The sequence below is a fragment of the Colobus angolensis genome, unplaced genomic scaffold, assembly GCF_000951035.1.
Source record: "Colobus angolensis palliatus isolate OR3802 unplaced genomic scaffold, Cang.pa_1.0 Scaffold181, whole genome shotgun sequence".
Taxonomy (NCBI): domain Eukaryota; kingdom Metazoa; phylum Chordata; class Mammalia; order Primates; family Cercopithecidae; genus Colobus; species Colobus angolensis.
Window position 1 is genome coordinate 3165176 of NW_012114944.1, and position 25369 is coordinate 3190544.

Sequence of the window (25369 nt, forward strand, 5' to 3'; positions counted from 1 at the left end):
CTCTAGTCCTGAGTTGTCAATACAGTAGCCACTTGCCACATGTGACTGGCAAGTATTTGTGCTATAAGAGTGACATACATACTGGATCTCAAGGACTTAGCATGAACAAAAAGCAAACTAATAATTTTTTCTATTGATTACATGTTGAAATAATATTTTGATATATTGCATTAAGAAAACCATATTAATTAAATTAATCTCATCTAGTTTTTACTTTTAAAGATGTGGTTACTAGAAAATGTAAAATTATATAGCTCACATTGTATTTCTATTAGCGCTACTCTAAATCTAATCATCAACTTACAGGAAATAAAGAGGACAGAAAAATATATCTTGGAGATACAATTAGTATTGTCCAGATTATGGGAAACTCTAAAGGTCAAATGACCCAGTTCCTTTAAAAATAAACTGCAAGGGGGGAAAAAACGGAAATAAATCTATAGGTTGAAAGACACTTAAAGAGACATACTCATGAATCACAATGAATGAATCTTATTTAAATCTAACAGAAACGAAGCTTAAAAAATATGAGACAACTGGGAATTGAGTGACTAAACCAACTAGATATTTGATAACATGTTAAGGAATCAGTTAAAATGTTTTAAGATGTGATATCGTTTTACATCTTTTAAAACATATTTTTATCTTTTAGAGATATCTACTAAAAATATTTATAAATGAAATGGCCTGACATTGGGGTTACCTTCAAAATAACCAAGATGGGAGAAGGGATGGGGTATAGGTGAGGGCTGGCCATGAATCAGTTAACTGCTAAAGCTGCATGATAGGTGCATGGAACGTCACTATACTATTTTCTCTACTTTTTTAATGTTTAAATTTTTTCATGGTGAAAAGTACCATAAAACTCCAAAACACCTGCCAAACAAATGTCTTTCAACTATTTACCATGGAGAAGATGGGGAAAGAACATTCTAGAGCACAGTGAAAACTGCTTTGGTGTTGAAAGCAACTTGCTTCCTGTAGCAAAAGGCCTGTGTACTCTATTCTGCTGACGAACTGTTTACAAGTAATAATTACACTCTTCCCAAACTGCTTGCTGTCTTTGGAAAGAGAAAACAACTACTTGCTGAACCATCACCAAAAAGAATAAGATAGATGACTCTAAGAGGTGAGTCTTCAATCACCACAGCACCACAGAGAAACAGCGTAAACACTGGACGCAGCCAAGTGTTAGCCACCCCACAGCTGCTTTAGAGAGGACTCATGACTGCTGCTGATCACGGTGCCCAGCTTTATTTGTCTATCAAGTTTTGTCCCTGTGAATTAAAGCACAATCTTCTAAAAGCAAGCATACCAGGTTTCTTGTAGGAGATCTTTTTGGGGCTGATCCCCATGGGCACGATTTCTTCAAATACACCAACACGCAATTCTGGAAAACAGTGAGCTCCTCCTTTGCTGGTCTAGCCAATGAGAAACAAAACAGAATACAGTCTTGCTGTCCCATCTCCAGGTATAAGACAAGTGCCAATATAAGAACGATGGTCTGTTTTGTAATAACGATAGTTGAAGTCTTAAAAAACCTCTAGTTAGGGCCCAGAATGTTCCAGATAATTCAACACTGATACTTATTGCATATCTGCCATGTGCAGTAATGTTAAGCTGAAAAGGTGTTTCTTTAGGTACAAGCATTTAATTGTAAAACTGCAACACTGCTGAGCAATTCTAACATGTGATCATGCCCAGTTTTCATTCTTTTCCTATCACTGCCAGCTTGAATGCTAGCAAGGCATTTCCCATCACCTTATCACTTATTATGACAAAGTATAAAGTCACTCACACAAAGTAGTGAGAGCAACAACTTTATTCCCCTACGTGGTGTGAAGTGTTACTCTTACAATTCCAGATTTACTAAAAACACAGTGATCTGCTGACCAGGCTGGTGGTCTCTCAGGTGAGTTAATATGTCCAAGATTTGGAGTCCCAGACTGCATGAGCTGTAACATCCTTATTTTATAAGAAGGGATACTGAGGTCTAGAGCACTAGCTGGTCCAAGATCACATGGAGACTCAATGGAAGCATGGGGACGAGCATGCTCCTTTTATTGTACTGTCTCGTAACCTAAAGGGAAAAGCGCATTTAAAGGGGAAAGGGGGCCAGCTGCGGTATCTCACGTCCATAATCTCAGCACTATGGGAGGCTGATGTGGGTAGACTGCTTGAACCTAAGAGTTCCAGACCAGCCTGGGCAACATAGTGAGACCCCGTCTCTCCAAAAAGTTTGCCAGGCATGGACCATGGTGCATGCCTATGGTCCTAGCTACGTGGGAGGACCACCTGAGCCTGGGGAGGTCGAGGCTGCAGTGAGCTGTGATCACGCCACTGCACTTCAGCCTAGGTGACAGAACAAGACCCTGTCAAAAAACAAAACAAAACAAAAAAACTCCCCAAGTCCCAAAAAATAAAGGGGAAAGGATACTTAACTTGGCACTGCTTATTTCTCTACTTTGAACTCTTCTTCAATAACATGCACAGAGGCAGAAGCAGATGGCTCTAGATCCATTTAATTTTCATTTTCTCTTACCTTAAAATCATCTTTACACAGATCATCCTTAAACAATGGGAAGGAAAGCATGACTTCCACATAGAGTCTGGTAGCCAATTTGCTTCCACCAACTGTCCCATTGATTCCTTCTGTAGCAATTCGAATCTGAGACACAAGATGGTGAGAAAGAGAACAGACTGTTCTTAGCTTGGTTATCTTTCCAGGGAAGAACAACAGGATCACGTGTGTCAATAAGTTTAACAGGAAAAGCAGGCGCTGCTGAGGACACCAAAGTGTTACTGGACAAAGATATCTGTGTTTTTCTTTTTTAAACTTTTAAGTCCGGGGTGCAAGTGCAGGTTTGCTCTGTAGTAAAATTGTGTCAGGGAGGTTTGTTGTGCAGATTATTTCACCATCCAGGTATCAAGCTTAGTACCCCTTAGTTATGTTTCCTGATTTTCTCCCTCCTCCCACCCTCCACCCTCCAAAAGGCCCCAGTGTTTGTTGTTCCCCTCTATGTGTCCATGTGTTCTCATCATTTAGCTCTCACTTATAAGTGAAAATATGTAGTATTTGGTTTTCTCTTCCTGCATTAGTTGGCTAAGGATAATGGCTTCCAGCTCCATCCATGTCCCTGAAAAGGACATGATCTTGTTCTTTTTTACAGCTGCATAGTATTCCCACATTTTCTTTATCCAGTACCACATTTTCTTTATCCAGTTTATCACTGATGGACATTTAGCGTGATTCCATGTCTTTGCTACTGCAAACACTGATGCAATGAACATATGCATACATGTGTCTTTATAACAGAACAATTTATATTCCTTTGGGTACATACCCAGTAATGTGATTGCTGCATCGAATGGTATTTCTGTCTTTAGGTCTTTTAGGAATGACCACACTGTCTTCCACAATGGTTGAGCTAATTTACACTCCCACCTATAGTGCATAAGCATTCCTTTTTCTCTACAACCTCACCAGCATGTTATTTTTTCACTTTTTAATAATAGTCATTCTGACTGGTGTGAGATGGATACCTGTTTTTTTTTTTTTTTTTTTCTGAGACAGAGTCTCGCTCTGTTGCCCAGGCTGGAGTGCAGTGGCGTGATCTTGGCTCACTGCAAGCTCCGCCTCCTGGGTTCCCGCCATTCTCCTGCCTGGCCAACATCATGAAACACCATCTCTACTAAAAATACAAAAATTTTTAGTAGAGTAGCTGGGACTACAGGCACCCACCACCACGCCTGGCTAATTTTTTTGTCTTTTTTAGTAGAGACGGGGTTTCACTGTGTTAACCAGGATGGTCTCAATCTCCTGACCTTGTGATCTGCCCACCTCGGCCTCCCAAAGTGCTGGGATTACAGGCGTGAGCCATCGCGCCCGGCCACCTGTTTGTTTTTTAAGACAGAGTCTTGCTCTGTTGCCCAGGCTGGAGTGCAGTGGCACAATCTTGGCTCACTGCAGCCTCCATGTCCTGGGTTCAAGTGATTCTCCTACCTTGGCCTCCTGAGTAGCTCGGATTACAGGCATGCATCACCAAGCCCAGCTAATTTTTGTATTTTTAGTAGAGACAGGGTTTTGCCATGTTGGCCAGGCTGGTCTCGAACTCCTGGCCTCAAGTGATCTACCCACCTTGGCCTCCCAAACTGCCAAAGTGCTGGGATTATAGGCACAAGCCACCGTGCCCAGCTGGATACCTGTATTTTTCTAAAATGGCATAGCCTACAGTTCCGATGAGGTATTATTTCATATGTGCTGAACACGAGAATGTGAATAAAACTCCTGGAACTCCCCATTTGCTATGGAGCTACAATGGTCCAACAGCCAAAGAAGTGAATTCTGAGCTTAATCTAAATCCAAGTAGCTCAACAGAGTCCTCCACAGAGGTCAGCAGATCTAGGATCGAGATTAAGCTCTGCCACTCACTTGCATGTAGCTATGAGAAAGTTAATTGACTTCTCTGAACCTTAATTTCTGTATATGAATAACAAGGGAACTAAAGAGCACCAGAAATTGAAAGAATTGCTGAGGAGATACTACCAAAATCCTAAAGCACAGAGCACATCTGAGGGCAGAGGGCATACATCAGCATGTATCTCTGCATGGTGTTTGGAGGACAGCCCACCACTGCAAACCCATCCACTGGAATACAAGTTCCACATGGGTTTGTGTCTGTTTTGCTCACCGGCATATCCCCTAGAACACTGTCTGCCACATAGTAGGCACTCAATACATATTTGTTGAATAAATGAATGTGCATTCGTGTTTGGGGCTCTTTGGCATCTCCAGCCCCATATTCTCTTTGAAATGCTCCCCTGGTTAGGGGACATTAGAGCCTGGGGTAAGGCCCCAGCCTTAAGGGGCACTGCTCTGGGGGCCCTGCAGAGTTGGTTGTTTTCATACTACAAAATCCTGTGGATGAGTTTAAAGATGGATCATCTTTAAAGGGAACTGAGCTCTCTAAAGAAAAGTGCTAGCAAGCGCAGCACATGTAGCATCACGGCACCGTCTGGAAAAAAAGATGATTTAACTCAAGGTCCTATATTGTTCTAGTCATATAATACTGATATCTACCAGTACTTGGTAATTTGAAAATTTTTAATGGCTGCCCTTTTTTAGGGTCCAGAGAAGACACATGAGTTGATGCCTCACATGATCAATTATTTAAGGTATGGATGTAAAACAAGATTCATGGCACAAGCCAATGCCAACTCACTGGTAGTCGTATATAATTTTTAACTTTGAAAGTTAACATAAAAGACACAAACATATGCATGTGTGTAATGTAATCAGAGACTATTTTAGGAAAATAAAAGCCACTGATAACCCTACATGCCTAGATGATCCTTACTAACATTTTGGTATACATAATCTTCCATGTTTATACACGCACTTCTGGTTTTGTCATGAACATGCATTCATTCCTTCATTCTATCTTCTCCAAATACCTACTGAGGGTCTACTACATGCTAAGCTCTGTTCCAGTACTGAGAATACATCAATTAATTAAGACCAAAATTCCTGTCCTCATGAAGCTTATGAATGAAGATTATACTTTCAGATACTAATCAATTCTTTGAAAAGCAGAAAGGGATAGAACGTGATGAGGTCTGGAGAGGACTACTTCAGACTAGAGCTCTAAGGAGACAATATGTGAGCCGAGATCTGAAGTGGGGTATGCGCCATGTAAAGGTGCGGGGGAAGAGCCCTCTAGAGAGGAAGGAAACAGCAAATGTCAGTACCCTGAGCCAGTAAATGATCCTGGCAGGTTCTAGAAAATTAAGAAGCAACTTGGAATCACACCTCTATGTACAGTACTGTAAAATGTTTTCCAGAGTTCCATGACAAAGATTTCAGATCACATCCAGACTCCTTGAGAAACAGTGCTGCAGTCTAGTAAAGCCAGTTCTGGGCACGGGAGAGGGAAGCAGGAAGCCCATGACATCTCTGCTACACAGGCTACTGTCCCCACTACGAACTTATAGTGGACTACATAGAAAAATAGAGCCCAATCAGTGTAAGAGTTAGAAAACCCACTCCAAAATGGTTTCTGACTGCAGCAGGTAAGATGAAGTATGTACATCTAAGCACCTCGCTTTGGGTAGGCTAGTAGATTCTTTTCTAATTTATTTTAATCTCAGAACCCAAAGAAAAGACAAGTACACCTGCTCCCTACATAGCTAGGGCAGAGCATGCTCTAAACTCATGCACTAGACTTTGAACCCCCAGGATTCTCTAACAGAAATCCTTCAAAGCTCCTTAGTGAGGAAGGCCTTACATGAAAGAAATTGAGAACAATTAGCATTTATTCAGCACTTGCTATGAGACAGAAGCATTACATTATAATCCTGAAAGGCAGATATCATAATCCCCATTTTACAGAAAAGGAAACAAAAGCTCAGAGAAATCAATTAACTTGCCCAAAGGTATAGTTGATAGCTGGTAAATCTGGGATTCAAAACCAGATCTTACTGGCTCCCAGTCTTATCACTTTTCCTTTCTAAAGCCTTCAATGTATCCCTTCAAATTTTTTGAGGCAGTAAGGAACACACAGCAATAGGGTAGAGGCTTTTTTCCCATAATTTCACAACTGTCAAGTCCTTCTCTTTCCCTACTTAGGCACCGATATTTTGCCAAATCTCCAAACACAAAACTCTCATTAAACGGGCATGTATCCTTGACACCTAGGAATTTGTATCCAAGATCTAGGCAAGTACTGCCACCTTATGGGTAAGATCCCTCATTGCTAATTTAGCACTTGGGTTGGGCCAAGAATAATAATCTGCCTCTAAACCAAGAGGTTGTTTTCATACCTTGTACATTCAGGTTTACTGTGAGAGTATCCATCTTTCAGGGTGTGGAAGTTTTCTGAATAGGAATAGTGATGAATGTATTCATTCTACAAATAAATATTATTTATTTATTTACACCAGGAATTGTGCTAGGAATTAGGGATAGAGTGGTTGAAAAAAATATAGCTTTTCGCTTTAGGAGCTTACAGACTATGGGAGGTCACAGATATTAAAATAAAAGTTACAAATGGACAAATACTATGAAAAATAATTACAAGATGCCATGAGAGAGTGCACTGGGAAAAATGAATTTTGATTGACAGGAAAGATCTCTTTGAGGAAGTGTCGTGAAAATTGAGAACTAAGCTTGAGTAAAAGCCAGACTAAGGAACAGAGTGGGTGTAAGAGAGCTCCCTGAAGATAGTTTGCTTGTAAAAAGGCCCAAGGACAGCAAAGAACTTGGTGGGTCCCAAAATACTGAAAGACCGTGTTGCTGGAGTATAATGAGCAAAGAACAGTATCAGACGAGAGGAAAAGGTAAGAAGGGGCCAACTCACGCAGGAACCTAAGGGCATTTTTAAGGCACTGGTTTTCCTCCACATGAACTGGAAGTGGCAGCCACTGAAAGAGTTTGAGGAAGGAGTGATATGATTTTATTTACCTTTTAGGATCATTATGGCTGTGTGGAGAACGGATTAAGTGGCAGGCAGGGAGGGCAAGTAATTTGAAAGCTACTGCATGGACTGGGTAAGAGAGGGTGGTGGTTTCGTCTAAAGTGATGAGTGTGGAAGAGAGAAGGGAATGGAATTAAGGAATATTTGAAGAGGTGGAAATGGCAGGACTTGGTGATGAACTGAATGAGGTAAATGAAATCATTATCCATTAGAAAACATGGATGTGAAAAATATCACTGATTGATCAATTCAGACCTGGGCCATATGTTGGGAAAGATGAAACAAAGCAGCACAGTGTCTTAACCAAAGGAGGTTTCAGGGGGAAACCAGTGCACTTCCTTTTGATTTAAATTTTGAAAACCATATAAAAGACATAGACATATGCATATGTGTAATGTTATCAGAGAATATTTTAGGAAGATAAAAACCATCGATAACCCTACATGCCTAGATAATCCTTACTAACATTTTGGTACACACAACCTTCCATGCTTATACATGCACTTCTGGTTTTGTCATGAACATGCATTCATTCCTTCATTCTATATTCTCCAAATATCTACTGAGGGTCTACATGCTAAGCTCTGTTTCAGCACTGAGAATACATCAATTAATTAAGACCAAAATTCCTGTCCTCATGAAGCTTATAAATGAAAATTATACTTTCAGATACTAATCAATTCTTTGAAAAGCAGAAAGGGATAGAACGTGATGAGATCTGGAGAGGACTACTTCAGACTGGAGCTCTAAGGAGACAATATGTGAGCCGAGATCTGTGCGCCATGTGAAGGTGCAAGGGAAGAGCACAATATGTGCGCCATGTGAAGGTGCAAGGGAAGAGCACTCTAGGAGAGGAAGGAAACAGCAAATGTCAGTACCCTGAGCTGGTACCTGACCCTGGCAGGTTCTAGAAAAATAAGAAGCAACTTGGAATCACACCTCTTATGTTCTATAAAATGTTTTTCCAGTTAATATATCATGAACATTTCCCTATACCAGGCTTGGCAAATTATCCTTGCTTTTGCATATAGTTTTATTCAAACACAGCCATCCAATTCTTTTACATATTATCTATAGTTGCTCTCATGCTACAATAATACTGAATAGTTTTTTGTGCAAAACCTAAAATATCTACTATCTGGTTCTTCAAGAAAAAGTTTGCTGATTCCTGGTTTATGCTAGTAAATATTCTTATAAAATATGATGTTAATAGCTGCCTAATATTTTACTTAAATGCCCAGTAGAATTTCCTTAACTTCTAAGAACTCAAGAGTGAATCTTTTTTATAATGAGCACAGCATTTGCAATCCAAGGTTGGCAGGCAAGATGAACCCAGTGAAGGAAGGAATATAGGAGAAGGTGTTACCTTGCCTGTGAGGTGCAGGTGCTGACACAGAGCTGTCTGCCAGGCACAGATCCACCGGGGATCCTCCAGGTCACAGTAGCAGTAATAAAGGAGCACCTCCCCTTCTTCATTGCCCTGGCCACTATAAAATGAAAATCCGAGGCAAAGAGCATTTGATTTGCTGACATAAAAAAGTCACAATTCATACAGTACACGAGGGAAGGCTAAGATGAAGACACTCATGCCTGCCTTTGCTCTGATTATTGTTCTCCTGAAACTAAAAGCAACTTCTTTTTATATTTGCTCTACAGAAGACAGTATCTGCACTGAACTTACTTTACAAAAAGTGAGTTTACTTTGATCCCTCATTTAATGGTCACATCCAAGAGACAGGTATCAGTAACTCCAATTCATAGAAAAGTTAGAAATTTGGTTCCATTCTGGCTTATCCTCTCACATAAGGCAGTATCTGTATGTATCATCATACAAAAAAGTTTTACTTCCATTTTTTCTCATAACCCTCTTTCTATGAGGCAGGTTATTATTATCCCCATTTTACAGCTGAATAAATTAAGGCCAATTCCTCCCAAGTCAGACAGCCAGAAAGTGATAGTAAGGACTTAAACGCCAGTCTTCTGACACCAGATCTATACTCCTTCTACTGCACTGTGCTGTCATATTAACTAGCTGGGCAGGTCTTTCATCACTTCTGGGCCTTGGTTTCCTCGTATGTAAAATGAGAGAATGGAAATAAACTATATTTTCCAAAGTGTGTTACGAAGCTGTTCTATAAAATAATATTTGGAAACCCTACAGACAGCATCTCCCTCCTTAAGAATCCCAGCAAAAGCCTCTTAAAGGCTCTGAGAAGTCTTGCAGTAACAACATTTTGACTGAGTGCTTCCCAAATTTGTCTTTAATACCCCTTTTTTCAATACCTTGTTAGCATCCTCTAGAACTAGTGTTCCACAGAATATATTTTAGGGAATGTTACAGTACAGGACAATTAAGGTACTATCCAGCTCTGGAGTCTGATTCTCTCATCAACAGCCTCATCATATTTCAGGACCTAATCCCCTCCATGCTTTCCATGCTCCTCCATGAAACCTTCTTATCTATTTTAGACCCTATTTTCCTTTCTCTAAGTTCCTATAACAAATTATTCTCTGTACCATACAATTCAACTGATAATTATGTAACCTGTATCATCTGCTAATTATCTATGTGTCTTTTTCTTTGTTTCTCTAACTACTAAGTAACTTCCCTGAAGTGTGGGGCCATATGAAATGGAAGGGCCATATCTGTATAGAACAGTGTAGTTCACAACTGCTCATACTATCACCATCCTATTATATAACTCATTCTGCAGTACTGGGAGGTAGGCAAGGCAGGCATTATTATTCCAATTTTAGAGGTGAGGAAATGAAGGTACAGAAAATTTTAGTGACAAGCTCAAATGTGACTTCTACTTAAATTTGCTTTCTTTCTGCTTTCCAATAAGCAAAAGGGAATGTGGTACTGAGTAGTAATTACAAAAATTTATCAAATTTGGACTACAGCTGACCCGTGAGCAACACAGGTTTAAACTGCGTGGGTCCACTTATTTGCAGATCTTTTTGTGCCTCTAGCACTCATGAGGCAACAAGACCAATCCCTCTTCCTCCTCAGTCTACTCAATATGAGGGTGATAAAGACCTTTACGATGAGCCACTTCCACTGAAAAAATAGTAAATATATATTACGATTTTCTTTTCCTTTTTTTCGTAGGGACAGGGTCTTGCTATGTTGCCCAGACTGGTCTTGAACTCCTGGCCTAATGTGATCTTCCTGCCTTGGCCCTCCACAGTGCTGGGATTATAGGCATGAGTCACTGCACCTGGCCTCTTATGATTTTCTTAATAACATTTTCTCTAGCTTACTTTAATACAGTACACAATATATAATATACGTAACACAGAAAAATGTGTTCATTGACTGTTTACATTATTGGTAAGGCTTCAGTCAACAAGAGGCTATTAGTAAAGTTTTGGGGGAGTTAAAAGTTATATGTGAATTTTCAACTGCTCCCAATCCTTGGATTCCTGACCTCGCGTTGTTCAAGGGTCAACTGTATTTCTTTTTACTGAATAGTTCAAGAATTGCTTAAAGTCAGAAATTTGTCCTCTGGAATTCTACAATATGACTTAGTGAGTTTTTCAGAGCCAGGATCTAAACATCTAATCCTATGATTCAGTTTTAAAAGTTAATATATTTCCTAAAACATATTCAGCTCAGAAAACTGTATTTGGCAATAAAAACCTGATATTGTTTGGCTGTGTCCCCACCCAAATCTCATCTTGAATTGTAACTCTCATAATTCCCACATGTCACTGGAGGAATGCAGTGGGAGGTAATTGCATCATGGGGGTAGGTCTTTCCCATGCTGTTCTCAGTGAATACATCTCACGAGAGTTGATGGTTTTAAAAATGGGAGTTTCCCTGCACAAGCTTTCTCTCTTTGCCTGCTGCCATCCATGTAAGATGTGACTTGCTCCTCCTTGCCTTTCACCATGATTGTGTGGCCTCCCCTGCCATGTGGAATTGTAAGTCCATAAAACCTCTTTCTTTTGTAAATTGCCCAGTGTTGGGTATGTCTTTATCAGCAGCATGAAAATGAACTAATATAATAAATTGGTACTAGTAGAGTTGGGTCCTGCTGAAAAGATACCCAAAAAGGTGGAAGTGATTTTGGAACTAGGTAACAGGCAGAGGTTGGAACAGTTTGGAGGGCTCAGAAGAAGATGAGAAAATGTAGGAAAGTTTGGAACTCTCTAGAGACTTGTTGAATGGCTTTAACCAAAATGCTGATAATGATAAGGACAATGAACTTCAGGCTGAAGTGGTCTCAGATAAGAGATGAGGAACTTCTTGGGAACTGGAGCAAAGATGACTCTTGTTATGTTTTAGCAAAGAGACTGGTGGCATTTTGCCCTGCCCTAGAGATTTGGGGGAACTTTGAACTTGACAGAGATGATTTAGGGTATCAGCAAAGCATTCAAAAGGTGACTTGGATGCTGTTAAAAGCATTCAGTTTTATAAGGGAAGCAAAGCATGAAAGTGCAAAAAATTTGCAGTCTGACAATGCAACAGAAAAGGAAATCCCATTTCTGAGGAGAAATTCAAATTGGCTACAGAAATTTGCATGAGTAATGTGGAGCCAAATGTGAATCCCCAAGACAACAGGGAAAATGTCTCCAGGGCATGTCAGAGGTTCTCATGACAGCCCCTCCTATCACATGCCTTGTTGCGGGAAGTCAGGGACCCCAAACGGAGGGACCGGCTGAAGCCATGGCAGAAGAACATAACTTGTGAAGATTTCATGGGCATTTATTAGTTCTCCAAATTAATACTTTTATAATTTCTTACACCTGTCTTTACTGCAATCAGGAAACATAAATTGTGAAGATTTCATGGACATTTATCACTTCCCCAATCAATACTCTTATAATTTCCTATGCCTGTCTTTACTGCAGTCTCTGAACATAAATTGTGAAGATTTCATGGACATTTATCACTTCCCCAATCAATACTCTTATAATTTCCTATGCCTGTCTTTACTTTAATCTCTTAATCCCATCATCTTCATAAGCTGAGAATGTATGTCGCCTCAGGATCCTGTGATGATTGCATTAACTGCACAAACTGTTTGTAAAACATACGCGTCTGAACGATATGAAATCTGGGCACCCTGAAAAAGAACTGGATAACACCAGGGCCGGGCAGAAAAGAATCATATTTTTCTTATTGCAGAAAACGAGCAGGAGAAATATCGCTGAATTCTTTTCCCAGTAAGGAATAACCCTGGGAAGGAATACATTCCCAGGGGGTGCCTACGTACAGCCACTCTGCAGGGTGTCTGCCTTATACAGCTGAAGATAAGGGATGAAACACACCCTGGTCTCCTGCAGTGCCCCCAGGCTTGCTAGGATCAGGGAATTTCAGTTTGGCAAATTCTAGTCAGACTGGTTCTCTGCTCTTGAACCCTGTTTCCTGTTAAGATATTTATCAATGACAATGCGTGCACAGCAGGACATGAAACCTCATCAGTATTTCTAATTTCACCCTGGCCTTGTAATTTTGCTCTGCCCTCCTGCCCTATGACCTTTTATTGCCATTTGAAGCACGTGATCTCTGTGACCCACTCCCTATTCGTACACCCCTCCCTTTTTGAAATTCCTAATAAAAACCTGCTGGTTTTGTGGCTCAGGTGGGCATCATGGAACCTGCTGACATGTGATGTCACCCCTGGAGACTCAGCTGTAAAATTTCCCTCTTTTGTACTCTTTCTCTTTATTTCTCAGATTGGCTGACAGGGAAAACAGAAAAAAAACTTCAATATTTCAATTACGTTGAAATATTGGGGGCTGGTTCCCCCGATAATGCCTGAGTGTCTAGGAGGAAAATGGTTTCATGGGCTGAACCTGGGGTCAGTCTAGGGACATGGTGCCCTGCATCCCAGCTGCTCTAGCTATGGCTGAAAGGGGCCAATGTAGAACTCAGGCCATGGTTCCATAGGGTGCAAGCCCCAAGCCTTGGCAGCTTCCAGGTGGTATTGAGCCTGTGAGTGCACAGAAGTCAAGAATCAGGGTTTGGGAACCTCTGCCTAGATTTCAGAGGATATATGGAAACACCTGGATGCCCAGGCAAAAGTTTGCTGCAGGGGGCAGGGCCTTCATGGAGAACCTCTGCTAGGGCAGTGCAGAAGGGAAACGTGGGGTCAGAGCCCCAACACAAAGTTACCCCTGAGGCACCACCTAGTGGAGCTATGAGAAGAGGGCCATGGTCCTCCAGACCCCAGAATGGCAGATCCACTGACAGCTTGTACCGTGCACCAATAAGCTGCAGACACTCAACCCCAGCCTGTGAAAGCAGTCAGGAGGGAGGCTATGCCCTACAAAGCCACAGAAGCAGAGTTGCCCAATATCATGGGAACCGACCTCTTGCATCAGCATGACCTGGATGTGAGACATGGAGTCAAAGGAGATCATTTTGGAGCTTTAAAATTTGACTGCCCCGCTGGATTTAGGACTTGCATGGCGCCTGTGGCCCCTTTGTTTTGGCCAATTTCTCCCATTTGGAATGGCTGTATTTACTCAATGCCTGTGCCCCCATTGTATCTAGGAAGTAACTAACTTGCTTTTAACGGGCTCATAAGCGGAAGGGATTTGCTTTGTCTCAGATGAGACTTCAGAATGTGGACTTTTGAGTTAACGTTGAAATAAGACTTTGGAGACTGTTGGGAAGGCATAATTGGTTTTTAAATGTAAGGACATGATATTTGGGAGGGGCCAGAGGTAGAATGATATGGTTTGATTGTGCCCCCACCCAAATCTCATCTTGAATTGTAACTCTCACAATTCCCATGTGTCATGGGAGGACTCCAGTGGGAGGCAATTGAATCATGGGGATGAGTCTTTCCTGTGCTGTTCTTGTGATAGTAAGTCTCACAAGATCTGATGGTTTTAAGAACAGGAGTTTCCCTGCACAAGCTCTCTCTCTTTGCCTGCTGCCATCTAGGTAAGATGTGACTTGTTCCTCCTCCTTGCCTTCCACCACGATCATCAGGTCTCCCCTGCCATGTGGAACTGTAAGTCCATTGAAACTCTTTCTTTTGTAAATTGCCCAGTCTTGGATATGCCTTTACCAGCAGCATGAAAACAGACTAATACAAAACCCTTTCTTAAGCTCTGACATTACATAGGGTAGAGGAATAAACAATGTCTGTGTGTCTTCCCACTTGTTTTTGAAAATAATGTAATTTTCTTTCCTTACCTCTCCTCCCTAGAGAACATATAGAATGGTCTCCAAGAAACATTGCAAACAGGCTGGATGCAGAGGCTCATGCCTGTAATTCCAGCACTTTGGGAGGCCAAGGTGGGCAGATCAACTGAGGTCAGGAATTCAAGACTAGTCTGGCCAACATGGTGAAACCCTGTCTCTACTAAAAATACAAATTAGTTGGGTGTGGTGGTGCGTGCCTGTAATCCCAGCTACTCAGGAGGCTGAGGCAGGAGAATCACTTGAACCTGAGAGGCAGAGGTTGCAGTGAGCCAAGATCACGCCACTGCACTCCAGCCTGGGTGACAGAGCAAGACTCTGTCTCAAAAAAAAACCCCAAAAACAAAAAAAACCACAAAACCTCGCAAACAATGTCAACGGACTGGGTATATGCTGTTGCACAGGCTACGGTCTGTGGCTACATATAGTATGTATGTTATTGGCCTAACTTAGGCCTCTAGAATTCTGTGCTTTAAGGATCTAGCTGTTGCCAGTAGTTAAGATCCTGACAGAATGGGTAAAGTGCAGGCTAGGTAATACACACTAAAAAGTAACAATTCTGAGGTATGGTACCCAGCCTCCAAGATGATCCCTGATGACCCCGCCTCCTGGTATTCAGACCCTTGTGTAGTTCTCTTCTACACTGTACTGAGGTTAGTCTATGTGACCAACAGCATCAATAAAAAGTGATGGTATGGCAATTCTAAGATTAGGTCATAAAAGATTGTGGTTTCTGTTTCGGTGTCTTTGTCTCTCACAAATCACATGCCACGTCATGAGAGCACTCAGGCAGCCTATGAAGAGACCCCCAGAGAGAGGAATGGAGGCCTCTGACTAAAAGCCACTGAAAAAACAAGCCTGCCACCAACCACATGAGCGAACCTGGAAACAGATTTACTGGCCCCAGTCAAGCAATGAGATGACTGCAACTTCATGACAGACTCTGAGCTAGTACCACCAACTATGCTGTGGCTAGATACCTGACCCTCAAAAACTGAAATATTGTTTGTTGTTTTAAGCTGAATTTGTTACATAGCAATAATACAGAGGGTTTGGATCTAGAATTAGGAGAGAGGGAGGAGAGGTAACAGAATAGTAAGTCTGAGCCTTCTTAGTAAAAAGATAAACTTTTATACCTTCCTACTTAAGTTCATCCTGATGGCATTAAAGCACTCAGAAAAAGTTCAATCACATTCACTATACTCTATTTAATTATGTAACTAAAGAGGTATCTAATGCAGTCTGAAAGACTCCAGGGGAAAAAAAAAAAGGTTAAATCAAAGAAAGTTTAGATGCTTTAAAATGTAAGCTACATTTACCTGCTTTCTGAAAAATTCACTATGTGCAATGCTACATTCCCCAATAAACCTAATAAATGATGCATTTTTCTGGATACGTACATTTGAAATCATACAGATAATGATATCTAGCTTAAAATAAACCCCCCCTTTCTTTGCTTAGTTTTTCCTGTCCTATTTATTTAAAAATGTTTAAAGCATGGCACAGTTTACAAGTGAAATACACAGATCTTAAGTGTAAAGTTTGATCATTTTTGACACAGGTACACCTGTGTAATCCATACCACTATCAAAACCGGAACATTTCCAAGACCTCAAAAAATCTCTTGTGTATTCCCAAACTCTCTGCCAGAACCCTTCTATCATCATATATTAGTTTTGCCTTCAAGTACATGAAATCAGAAAATATGTATTGTGCTGTCTGGCTATTTTCACTCAGCATAAGGATTTTCTCTTTCACCCATAGATGTTCTTGAATATTAGCGGTTCACAGCACTTTACTGTCGTGCAGTATTCTTACATGACTATACCAGTTTATTCATTCTCCTGTTGATGGATATTTGCAGTTGTTTCCAGTTTTTGTTATTATGAATAAAACTGCTATGAGCATTCTTGTACAAGGCTTTCTGTGGACATGTTTTTATTGCTGTTGGTATTATATCCAGGAGTGGGCCACAGGAATGATGCATGTTTAAGAAACCGGCGAACACTTTTCCAAAGTGGTTGTGCCATATTACATTCCCACCAGCAGTGACTGGGCGTTCCAGTTGTTCCACATCCTCATTCACATTTGACAGAGTTGGTCTTTCTCACTTTAGCCATTTTAATGAGGGAATTGTAGTATCTCATTGTGGTTGGAAAAATACTTTAAATCAAACCGAAATATAGAATGAAAATCTTACCTTATCAGCTCATCAGGGTTAAAGCAGCTTATATCAGGGAGCCAAGCAGACACTTCATGATTATGTGGAAGGCACTCTTTTAGAGGATTCTTTTCATCTGCAGACGAAAGACTCTTTGAGGCGCTCGATGTCACAGCCAGTTGCTTTAAAATAGAAGCTGTCTGGTGATAAATTTCATCAGCATGTTGTGTTGCCACATGTCTATGGATGCTGGTTTGGTCTGTGAATAGTTGCTGACAGCATTTCCACAATTTTTCTTTACATTCAAAACTCCTTTTTGTCGGAACTTCTTTGGTTTTGACAAAAAGGGCAAAGGCCTGCAATTAGATTTCAAACACTAACACTGTTAAACAACCTTAGGTTTACGGCTAACAGAAGTTTCACTGAGATTCCTCATATTATCTTTCCACAGGGGCTTCCAGTTTTATGTTCCATTATGTTATACAATTCTCTGAGGAGTAACACTTCTCTTATTGGTAAGCTTTAGAAGAGACTATTAGAGAAATTAAAACTAGGCTTTATATTGAGGAAGTTAAATAACTCTCAGCATAATTTTATTCTCGGGATATAAGACTCTAAGTTACACCGGAATATACATAATACAGTTTGGTCTAAAATATTACAAATAACACTATCAGCTATTTTCGAAAGGAATACGGAAAGTAAATTATGAAGTATGCTTACCATGGAATATTAAGCAGTCAGTTTTAAGTTATATGGAAAAATATTTATGATATAATATTAAGTGAAAAAAATTGGATAAAATTTGCTTATGTAATGTAATCTCAACCACATTAAAAAGTACATTGAAAAAGACTGGGAAGAAACGTACCAAAATGTCTTCTTTCTTAGAAAATAATATTACTGTTTTTATAAAAATTATTTATGCTTATTGTAAAACAGAAAATTCTCTTAACCAGTTACCAACTGATGAACATTTATATTGTTTCTAATATTTGCAATTAAAAGCAATGCTGAATGAGCATTCCATGCATCCGTCTTTCTATATCTTTAACCACCTACTTAGAATATCTAAAATAAAAATCGAGGGGTCAAAGAGCATTAAATTTTAATCTGTAATAGTGACTTCCAGGAAAAATGTACCAATTTATACTCTAACCAGAAAAGTATGCGGGTGCCATTTTATCTACAGCCTCACTGAGTTCTGTCAGTATCATCAATATTTTTAATGTTGGTCCAAATAAAAGGCAAAAGAAATGCTACCCTTTTTTTTTTTTTTTAATATCTTTGATTAGTAGTAATGCTGAATACTTTTTCCTGCTTATTCTATTTGTTTATTTCTGGCTTGTCTGTTCACATCTGTTGCCTATTTTTCCATTACGGCATTTATCTTCTTACTGAGATGGATGTGTTTTTAGTGATCTTTTGTTGATCATAGTTACCAACTTTTTTCTTCACTTGTCATTTGGTTTTCAACTTTATGGCTTTTTTTTTAACCTGTGGGGTGGGGAATGAAAAGTAATCCATCTGTCTAGGATTCACCCTCCTCAAGTACTCCACCATGGCTATTCCAGGGCCACACCTTGCCTATGACTACCCTTTGCCTGGGATGGAATTAACATCGCTGGTTAATGTCCCTGACTAGACTTGACCTTGAGCTGGAGAGCAACCTTGATAAGCTACTTCCAAATGTATCCACATTAATTACACATATATGATCATGAAACATTCATAGGAATTCTACCTTTTTCTTTGCAAATGAGTATTTCTTTTTTGTACTGCCATCTAATTCTGCTTTGAGACTGCTGCTGGGATTAATAAGACTCGTATATTTTAAATCCAGGTCAGAAAATCTTAAAATGCAGGTCTCCAGGTCATCTCCTTGGTCTGGTGAAGTAGAAGAAGGCATCTGGTTGGTTGCAACAGTGAAGCAGATATTCCTTTCAGTTAAATATCTCCTAGAATATAAATAAGAAAGAAGCAGCCATGCTAGTCTGTGATTACTTCTTGAAGAAGATATGAAGCTAATCAATCATGCAAATTAGCATGGGCAAAGTAGTCCAAGGTAAGCATTCATTTACTTACTAAATCAATAGTATTTACTTAGCAACGACTCTAAGTCAAGCACTATTCTACGCATCCAGAATATAGCAGTAAACAAAAGCAAAAGTTTCTGTCTGCTTAGAGTTTACATACCAGTGGGGTGAAGTAAACAAGTGGATAAATTGATTTTTTATTTTTAAAGTCAGATGGTGAAAAGGTTATAAAGAATGACCAGCAGGATAGGGAGGCAGTGATGGAGGAGCCCTTCAAACACAGAGAGTAGGAAAAGCTTTTCTGCAGCAATAGCATTTGGGCAGAAACCTGAATTAGGGAGCGAGCCATGCAGACATTAGGGTACATAATACCAGAAAAGCACCAGGTACAACCCAAATCAATCAAGCTGTGTGCCAGTACCTTCAGTTATAAACGTTTTCTTCTTTTTGCCCCCTAATTTCAGAGCTATGCAAATTTCCTTCCTTAAAAGAAATAGTTCCCAAGAGAGCCCCACTGTAATGAGCCAGAAGAAATGTCAAAATCCCTACTACGGCCAAATCTTGTCAAAACGGACACACTACAACCATCATACTGCATTGGTTCTTTTGTAAATCAAAGGTTACAGGTGACAAGCGCTAAGAGGCACACTGAGAAAAGGCATTGGCTTTGGTTTGTGCTGCAGCAGTTTGCCAAGCATGTGAACATGGGCAAGCTACTTCTGAGTTCTAAATCTCTCTTGTGGAAATTGTGCATTGTAGTATCTACATTACAATACTGTACTGCGGACTGGAAAGAAATATTAATACATAGTGTCTGCCATATACTAGGGTTCAATGAATGGTAATATTAGTAATATTTTAATTTAATGCTGTATTTTAAATTTAACATTAACATTTTCTTTAAAAATTAGCTGTGACAGATTATATTTTCCAAAAATGGCTGCAGCAGTATTTCTGGTCCATTTCCCTAAGCCTAGGCAGGCTTGTTAACTGCTCCCAAAAATAAAATGTGATGGAAGCAATGCTGTATGACTGAGGTCGGGTCCTCAAAAGGAGATGCCAGCACTAGCTCTCATTCTGAGATGCTCAGGCTGAGGAGACCAACCACTGTGCTGTGAGTAAGCCAATCCAACCCATGCAGAGACCACACACAGAGAACCAGGTGGAGAGGAACGGAGGAGGCTTCCAGCTGACAGCCAGCATCAACCACTAGACCCTTCAGATTCCAGATTGGTCTCTGAGCTGAGAGCAAAGACAAGGTATCCCTGTTGTGCCCTGTCCAAATTCCTGCCCCAGAGCGTAACAACCAGTTATTTCATATTACTAGTGAACTGGCAAAGTTAGTTTCTTGAGGACAATATTGAAAGAGGCAGCCAGACGTGGACACTCAAAGTTGTGAAAATAGTAACATGCAAAGAGGTCCTACGCTCCACAAGAAGGAGCAGAAAAAGCACCCCTAAGAATGAGAAAAAAGAATGTGGGAGACACTGGTGACAAACTTTGACAATTCACAACTCTGTCTACAAGGTACCTCAACCAGGAGAAGGCAACGAGGAGCAGTTTATGTCTGGCGGAATACACACTGCTTGTTAACAATGCTGGATGGGATTGATGGAGACTACACACACACAGACACACGCAATACCAACTTCCTTATGAAGCACCTTTGTTCCTTGGATTCATAAATTAAGATGTCACTTGCACCACATAAAATGCATCTGAATCAGCTAAGTGGTGCTTCCATGGGGCTCAAAATGAGCTTTGTTCTAAGGGTAAGGCAAGGTAATACAGATTTATTAACCCAAATTCTCCTGTATTTGAAAAATAAGTGGAAGAGACTGGGTGAAGAAACACTACCTTCTTTGGTTTCTCTTTCCTTTCTCATGAAAATCTCTTTCATTTCAAGTCCCACTGATAAAAGTACATCTCTAACTCTATACAAACCTATAAGCTTCCCAGGCAGAAGAAAAATAAGTAGAAGAATCTTATTCAACACACTTCCTCCATGCTCAAAGCTGTTTTATTGTAAAGGTAGAAAAAGAACATATATCATTTCCAAATTAAAATTCATTCAGGAAATACTTATGGAGGGTCTTCTAGGTTCCAGGCATCGTTCTAGAAAGAGAGAACTTACTCACTTATAAGGGCAGTGCATGTGGGAGGTAACATTGTAGAAAGGAATTACTATCCAATCCGATTCCACCTCCAGCATCTTTCCCAATCTCCCTCTATATGACCTGATGTGGTCTGTCCCAGCATTTATGTTTTCCACTGCTTTGTTTCCCTTACTTTTTCATTTCTTTCCCTCCCCATATACTTACTATGTATAGCAAGACTGAGCTCAAGTGTTACCTTTCACTTATGTCTTGTCTGCTACCCCATGTCACTGCTTCCTTTGAAGGCCTGAAAAACTTAGTTTCTCTATACTCTAGGCTCATCTCTGACTATGCTCCCCATTCCCCATCACATATCCTACTCTGGCCACACTGGACCATGCCCAGTTCTACAAATGAGCCCTGTTCTTTCCTGACTCAAGGTCTCCACACCTGAGTGTGGCACGCCTTTCCCACCACCGCAAAATGATCTCCTCAGACTCTGCATCTTTTTTCAGTCTCAGTTTATTTTCATTTACATATATACTCTGAACTATTATTATTTGTGGCACCTCTACTATATGCCGGGCCCATGGAATAGTCCTGGGAATGCAGCTATGAATGAAACAGTTGAAGTCCCTGCTCTCTTGGAGCTTGTATTCTGGTAAGGAGAGACATTAAGTAAGCAAAAAAAAAAAAAAAAAAAAAAAAAAAAAAGAAAATACCATCTAGGGATAAGGGTCCCTGCTTCTCAGTTTCCTTTGCTGGCTCTTCCTTATTACCCCAACCTCTAAATGTTGAACTACTCTATATCTATACTTACCCCACAGGTGATCTCATCTACTTTCAAGGACTTAAAACTATATTTGCCTCAAAATAATTGGGTGAGAGGAGGTAATATCAATGAAACCAGAATATTCATGAATTAAGAATTACTGAAGCTGATGATGAGTACATGGGGACACATCATAAATTTTCCCTACTTCTGTAAATATTTGAAAATCACATGAAAAAAGAAAAAAGGGAAACATAAAGGAAATTTTCTGTTTAGAATACTATACAATAAATGACTCCAAATTCTTATCTTCAACCTGGGCCTTTCTCCCAAACTACAAATTCACATACCCCACTGTGTGTGAAGCTAGCTAGATTCAGCTTCAAATATAACTGTTCAAAACCAAACTCTGGTCTTCCCCAGTCTTCCTTATCTGAGTAAAAGACAATTTTATTCTTCCTGTTATTCAGACAAAAAAAAACTTCTGGGATGATTCCTGACTCCTTATTTTCTCACACTATCATTCACTTGTTCAGAAAATCCTATTTTTTTTTTTTTTTCTTGAGATGGGTCTTGTTCAGTCGCCAGGCTGAAGTACAGTGGCATGATCTCAGCTCACCGCAACCTCCGCCTCACGGGTTCAAGCGATTCTTCTGTCTCAGCGTCCCGAGTAGCAGCTGGGAGTACAGCTCGGACTCCCAAAGTGCTAGGATTACAGGCGTGAGCCACCATGCCTGGCCAGCTTTGCTTTTGAAGTACAATCCAATCAGATCACTTTGCACCATCATCTTCACTACCACCCTAGTTTAAGCTACTATCATTTGCAGCTTGAATTATTGCAACAGCAGAACTATCTTCCTCCTTTGGGAGCCAGAGAGGTAACTATTAAAAAATAAGTCAGACTGGCCCCGCACAGTGGCTAATGCTTGTAATCTCAGCACTTTGGGAGGCCGGGAGTTCAAGACCAGCCTGGTCAACACGGTGAAACCCCATCTCTACTAAAAATACACAAATTAGCCTGGTGTGGTGGTGCATGTCTTTAATTGCAGCTAATTGGGTGGCTGAGGCACAAGAACTGCCTGACTGAGCCAAGACTGTGCCACTGCACTCCAGCGTGGGCAACAGAGTGAGACTCTGTCTCAAAGAAAAAAAAAAGAAAAAATTTATACTCCAATGACTTCTCAATTTACTTGGATAATGTTCAAAGTCCTTACAGAGCACCTTCCCCCTACCCTCTGATCTCATCTACTACTCTCCCATTGCTCACTACCTATGATGGCACTATTTGGGGCTATTCCGGAATGGATCGTTAGAATATATCAGCGCCACTAGAGCAGGGGTTCTCCTTTGTTCACCTCGACATCCTCAGCATTCAGAACTCTGCCTGGCACCTAGGAGGTGCTAAATGCTAATAAATACAGTATTTGCTGAATGAATTAAAACAGCAATTGGGTAACCAAAGAAGGCCTCACTAAGGACCTGATATTTGAGCTGAGACCTAAGTGACCAAGAGCCAGTCACGTATATTTAGAACCAGAGATCTTCAGGTAAAGGAAATAGTGTAAGTTTCTAAAACAAGAACAAGCTTGACTTATTGTAAGAACAGAAAGAGTGGCTGGAGTACAGTGAGGAGAGGTAGAACTCCACAGGCCATGGTATGGAGTGTGCAATGGAAAGTCGAAGAAGACTTTTTTTTTTTAAGACACGGTCTCACTTTGTCACCCAGGCTGGAGTGCAGTGGAGTGATCACGGCTCACCGTATTCTCGACCTCCTGGGCTCAAGGGATCCTCCCACCTCCGCCCCCAACCCTCCCCTCGAGTAACTGGGACTACAGGAGCCAAACACTAGGCCCGGCTAATTTTTTTTTTTTCCTGTAAAGGCAGTGTTCGCCTCGTTGTCCAGGTGGGTCTGGAACTTCTAGGCTCAAGTGGATCCGCCCGCGTTGGCCTCCCAAAGTGTTGGGATTATAGGCGTTAGCTACCCCGCCAGGCCGTCATAGGAGACTTTTAAACAAAGCAGTAACACGATCTGATTCAGGATTTGTGTTGAAAGCAGAGCAGGCAGGGTTTACAGATAATTGTTATGTAAAAAGTGAGGGAAAAGAGCTAAGAAAGACTCTCTAAATTTTTGGATTAAGCAGCCGATGGATGACGTCATTTACTGAAATGGGTAAGACGAATTAGGCCGGGAGAGTGAAATTTCAGATGGCCATGGACAAAGCCGGTAAGTCAGTATGGTACTCATAAAGACATCAGGGGAGGGGACGGTCACACACAGGCATACAGGTACCCAATAACCCTTGATTACTAAAACAATCATTTGTTCCTTCTTAAGCAAACAACTTACGGAAATTACGGCCAGCCGGCAAGCCGGGAGCAGCACGCTCGCGTCAGGGCCGGCCTTTCCATCCCAGGGGGAGGCACGTGCGGCACCGCCTCCCGCCCAGGCCCCACCCCGCATGCCGAGCTTGGCCCAACCTCTCCGCCCACTTTTCCCCAGGCAGCAAAAGCCGGAAAGTGGGAGTAGACGAGCACATACCCGCCAGTCCTGATCCTTTCTTAGGTCTCTCTTCCCTGCACTGTTTCCACCTAGCAATTGTCACTGCTCACCGTCCTGGAGCCTATTCCCCTGCCGCGTGTTTGGTTAGAAAAGCTCACTCGTGACGTCACCAGGCTCCGGAAGTCTCCTGGACGTCGGCGCAAGGGCCGCCGGGAAAACCATTGAGAGGCCGCCGGGAAAACCATTGAGAGGCCGCCGGGAAAACCACTGAGAAGCCCCGGAGGACCGGCCTGAGCGGAGGCGGGGACTAGAGCGGCCGCCGGCACCACCCGCCTTCAGGCGTACGACGACCGCGGTCCGGGGTCTCTGACTGGCCGAAACGGCGGCACTTTCTGCGTGGCCCCGGAAGGACACAGGGCGGAAGGCGGGAGAAAGAAGCAGCCGGCAGGCGGGGGCCGTCTGAGGGGGCGGTTGCGTCTGTGCCCAACGCCCGTAGCCCACTGAGCTTCCTCACGCCGGCTCTCGCAGCGCCGAGCCCACCCGGCGGCCTCTCCTGCGCTTCCGGGAGCCGTGGCGAGCGAGTGCGCCTGCGTGCCGGCCCATCCGCGCGCCTCGCAGCTGTCCTTGCGCCGGCCAGCGGCCGGACGGTTTCCTCGGCGCTTACCGCCTGGTTTCTGGGCTCCGCGGCGCACCGGAGGGCAGCATGTCGCGGCGGCGGCACAGCGACGAGAACGACGGTGAGTACCTGCAGCCCGGCCGCAGAGGCCGCTCCCGGTTGGGAACCGAGGCTCGGCGTCTTTGGGTGTCCATGGAAGAGACTGGAAGCTCTTCTCCCCGGGAAGGTGCGGGGAGCCTCGGAGGGAAAGGGGAATACAGTGGCGGTGTGACCGGGCGGCTTCTAGAAAGCGACTTTTTCTTTCCCGCCCCAGTTCTTTGAGTCAAGGGCTGATCCTCGGGAAAGGAGGCCTGGTGAACCCCATGGGTAGACCCTTGGTCTCTAAGGACGCTTCAGAATTTGGTCCTTAGCGCCACCGAGCAGGGAAACACACCTGTGTCTGTGCTGCCGCCTCTTAGGGACCCACTGATCCCAGTGTCTCGTTTTAACCTTCAAAGCTGCACCTGAGAAGGGCTCGGAAGAATTCACTGAAGGAAAGAACTGAGAGATCTCAT

General features: G+C 41.9%; 2 protein-coding genes across 2 annotated transcripts in view; one reads left to right on the plus strand and one right to left on the minus strand.

Moving 5' to 3' along the window:
• TSTD2 (thiosulfate sulfurtransferase (rhodanese)-like domain containing 2) overlaps positions 1-24701 on the minus strand; it is a 33950-nt gene extending 9249 nt beyond the window's left edge. Inside the window, exons 1-6 of the mRNA XM_011939472.1 lie at positions 24239-24701; positions 18540-18753; positions 16835-17151; positions 8839-8959; positions 2543-2668; positions 1316-1421 (exon numbers count right to left, since the gene is read on the minus strand). Coding sequence (XP_011794862.1) covers positions 1316-1421; positions 2543-2668; positions 8839-8959; positions 16835-17151; positions 18540-18704 — 835 coding nt within the window. The 5' untranslated portion in view covers positions 18705-18753; positions 24239-24701. The remainder of the gene's footprint in view (positions 1-1315; positions 1422-2542; positions 2669-8838; positions 8960-16834; positions 17152-18539; positions 18754-24238) is intronic.
• The window catches only part of NCBP1 (nuclear cap binding protein subunit 1, 80kDa), a 42019-nt gene continuing 41092 nt past the window's right edge, over positions 24443-25369 (plus strand). Inside the window, exon 1 of the mRNA XM_011939470.1 lies at positions 24443-24936. Within this exon, the coding sequence (XP_011794860.1) occupies positions 24903-24936 (34 nt within the window). The 5' untranslated portion in view covers positions 24443-24902. The remainder of the gene's footprint in view (positions 24937-25369) is intronic.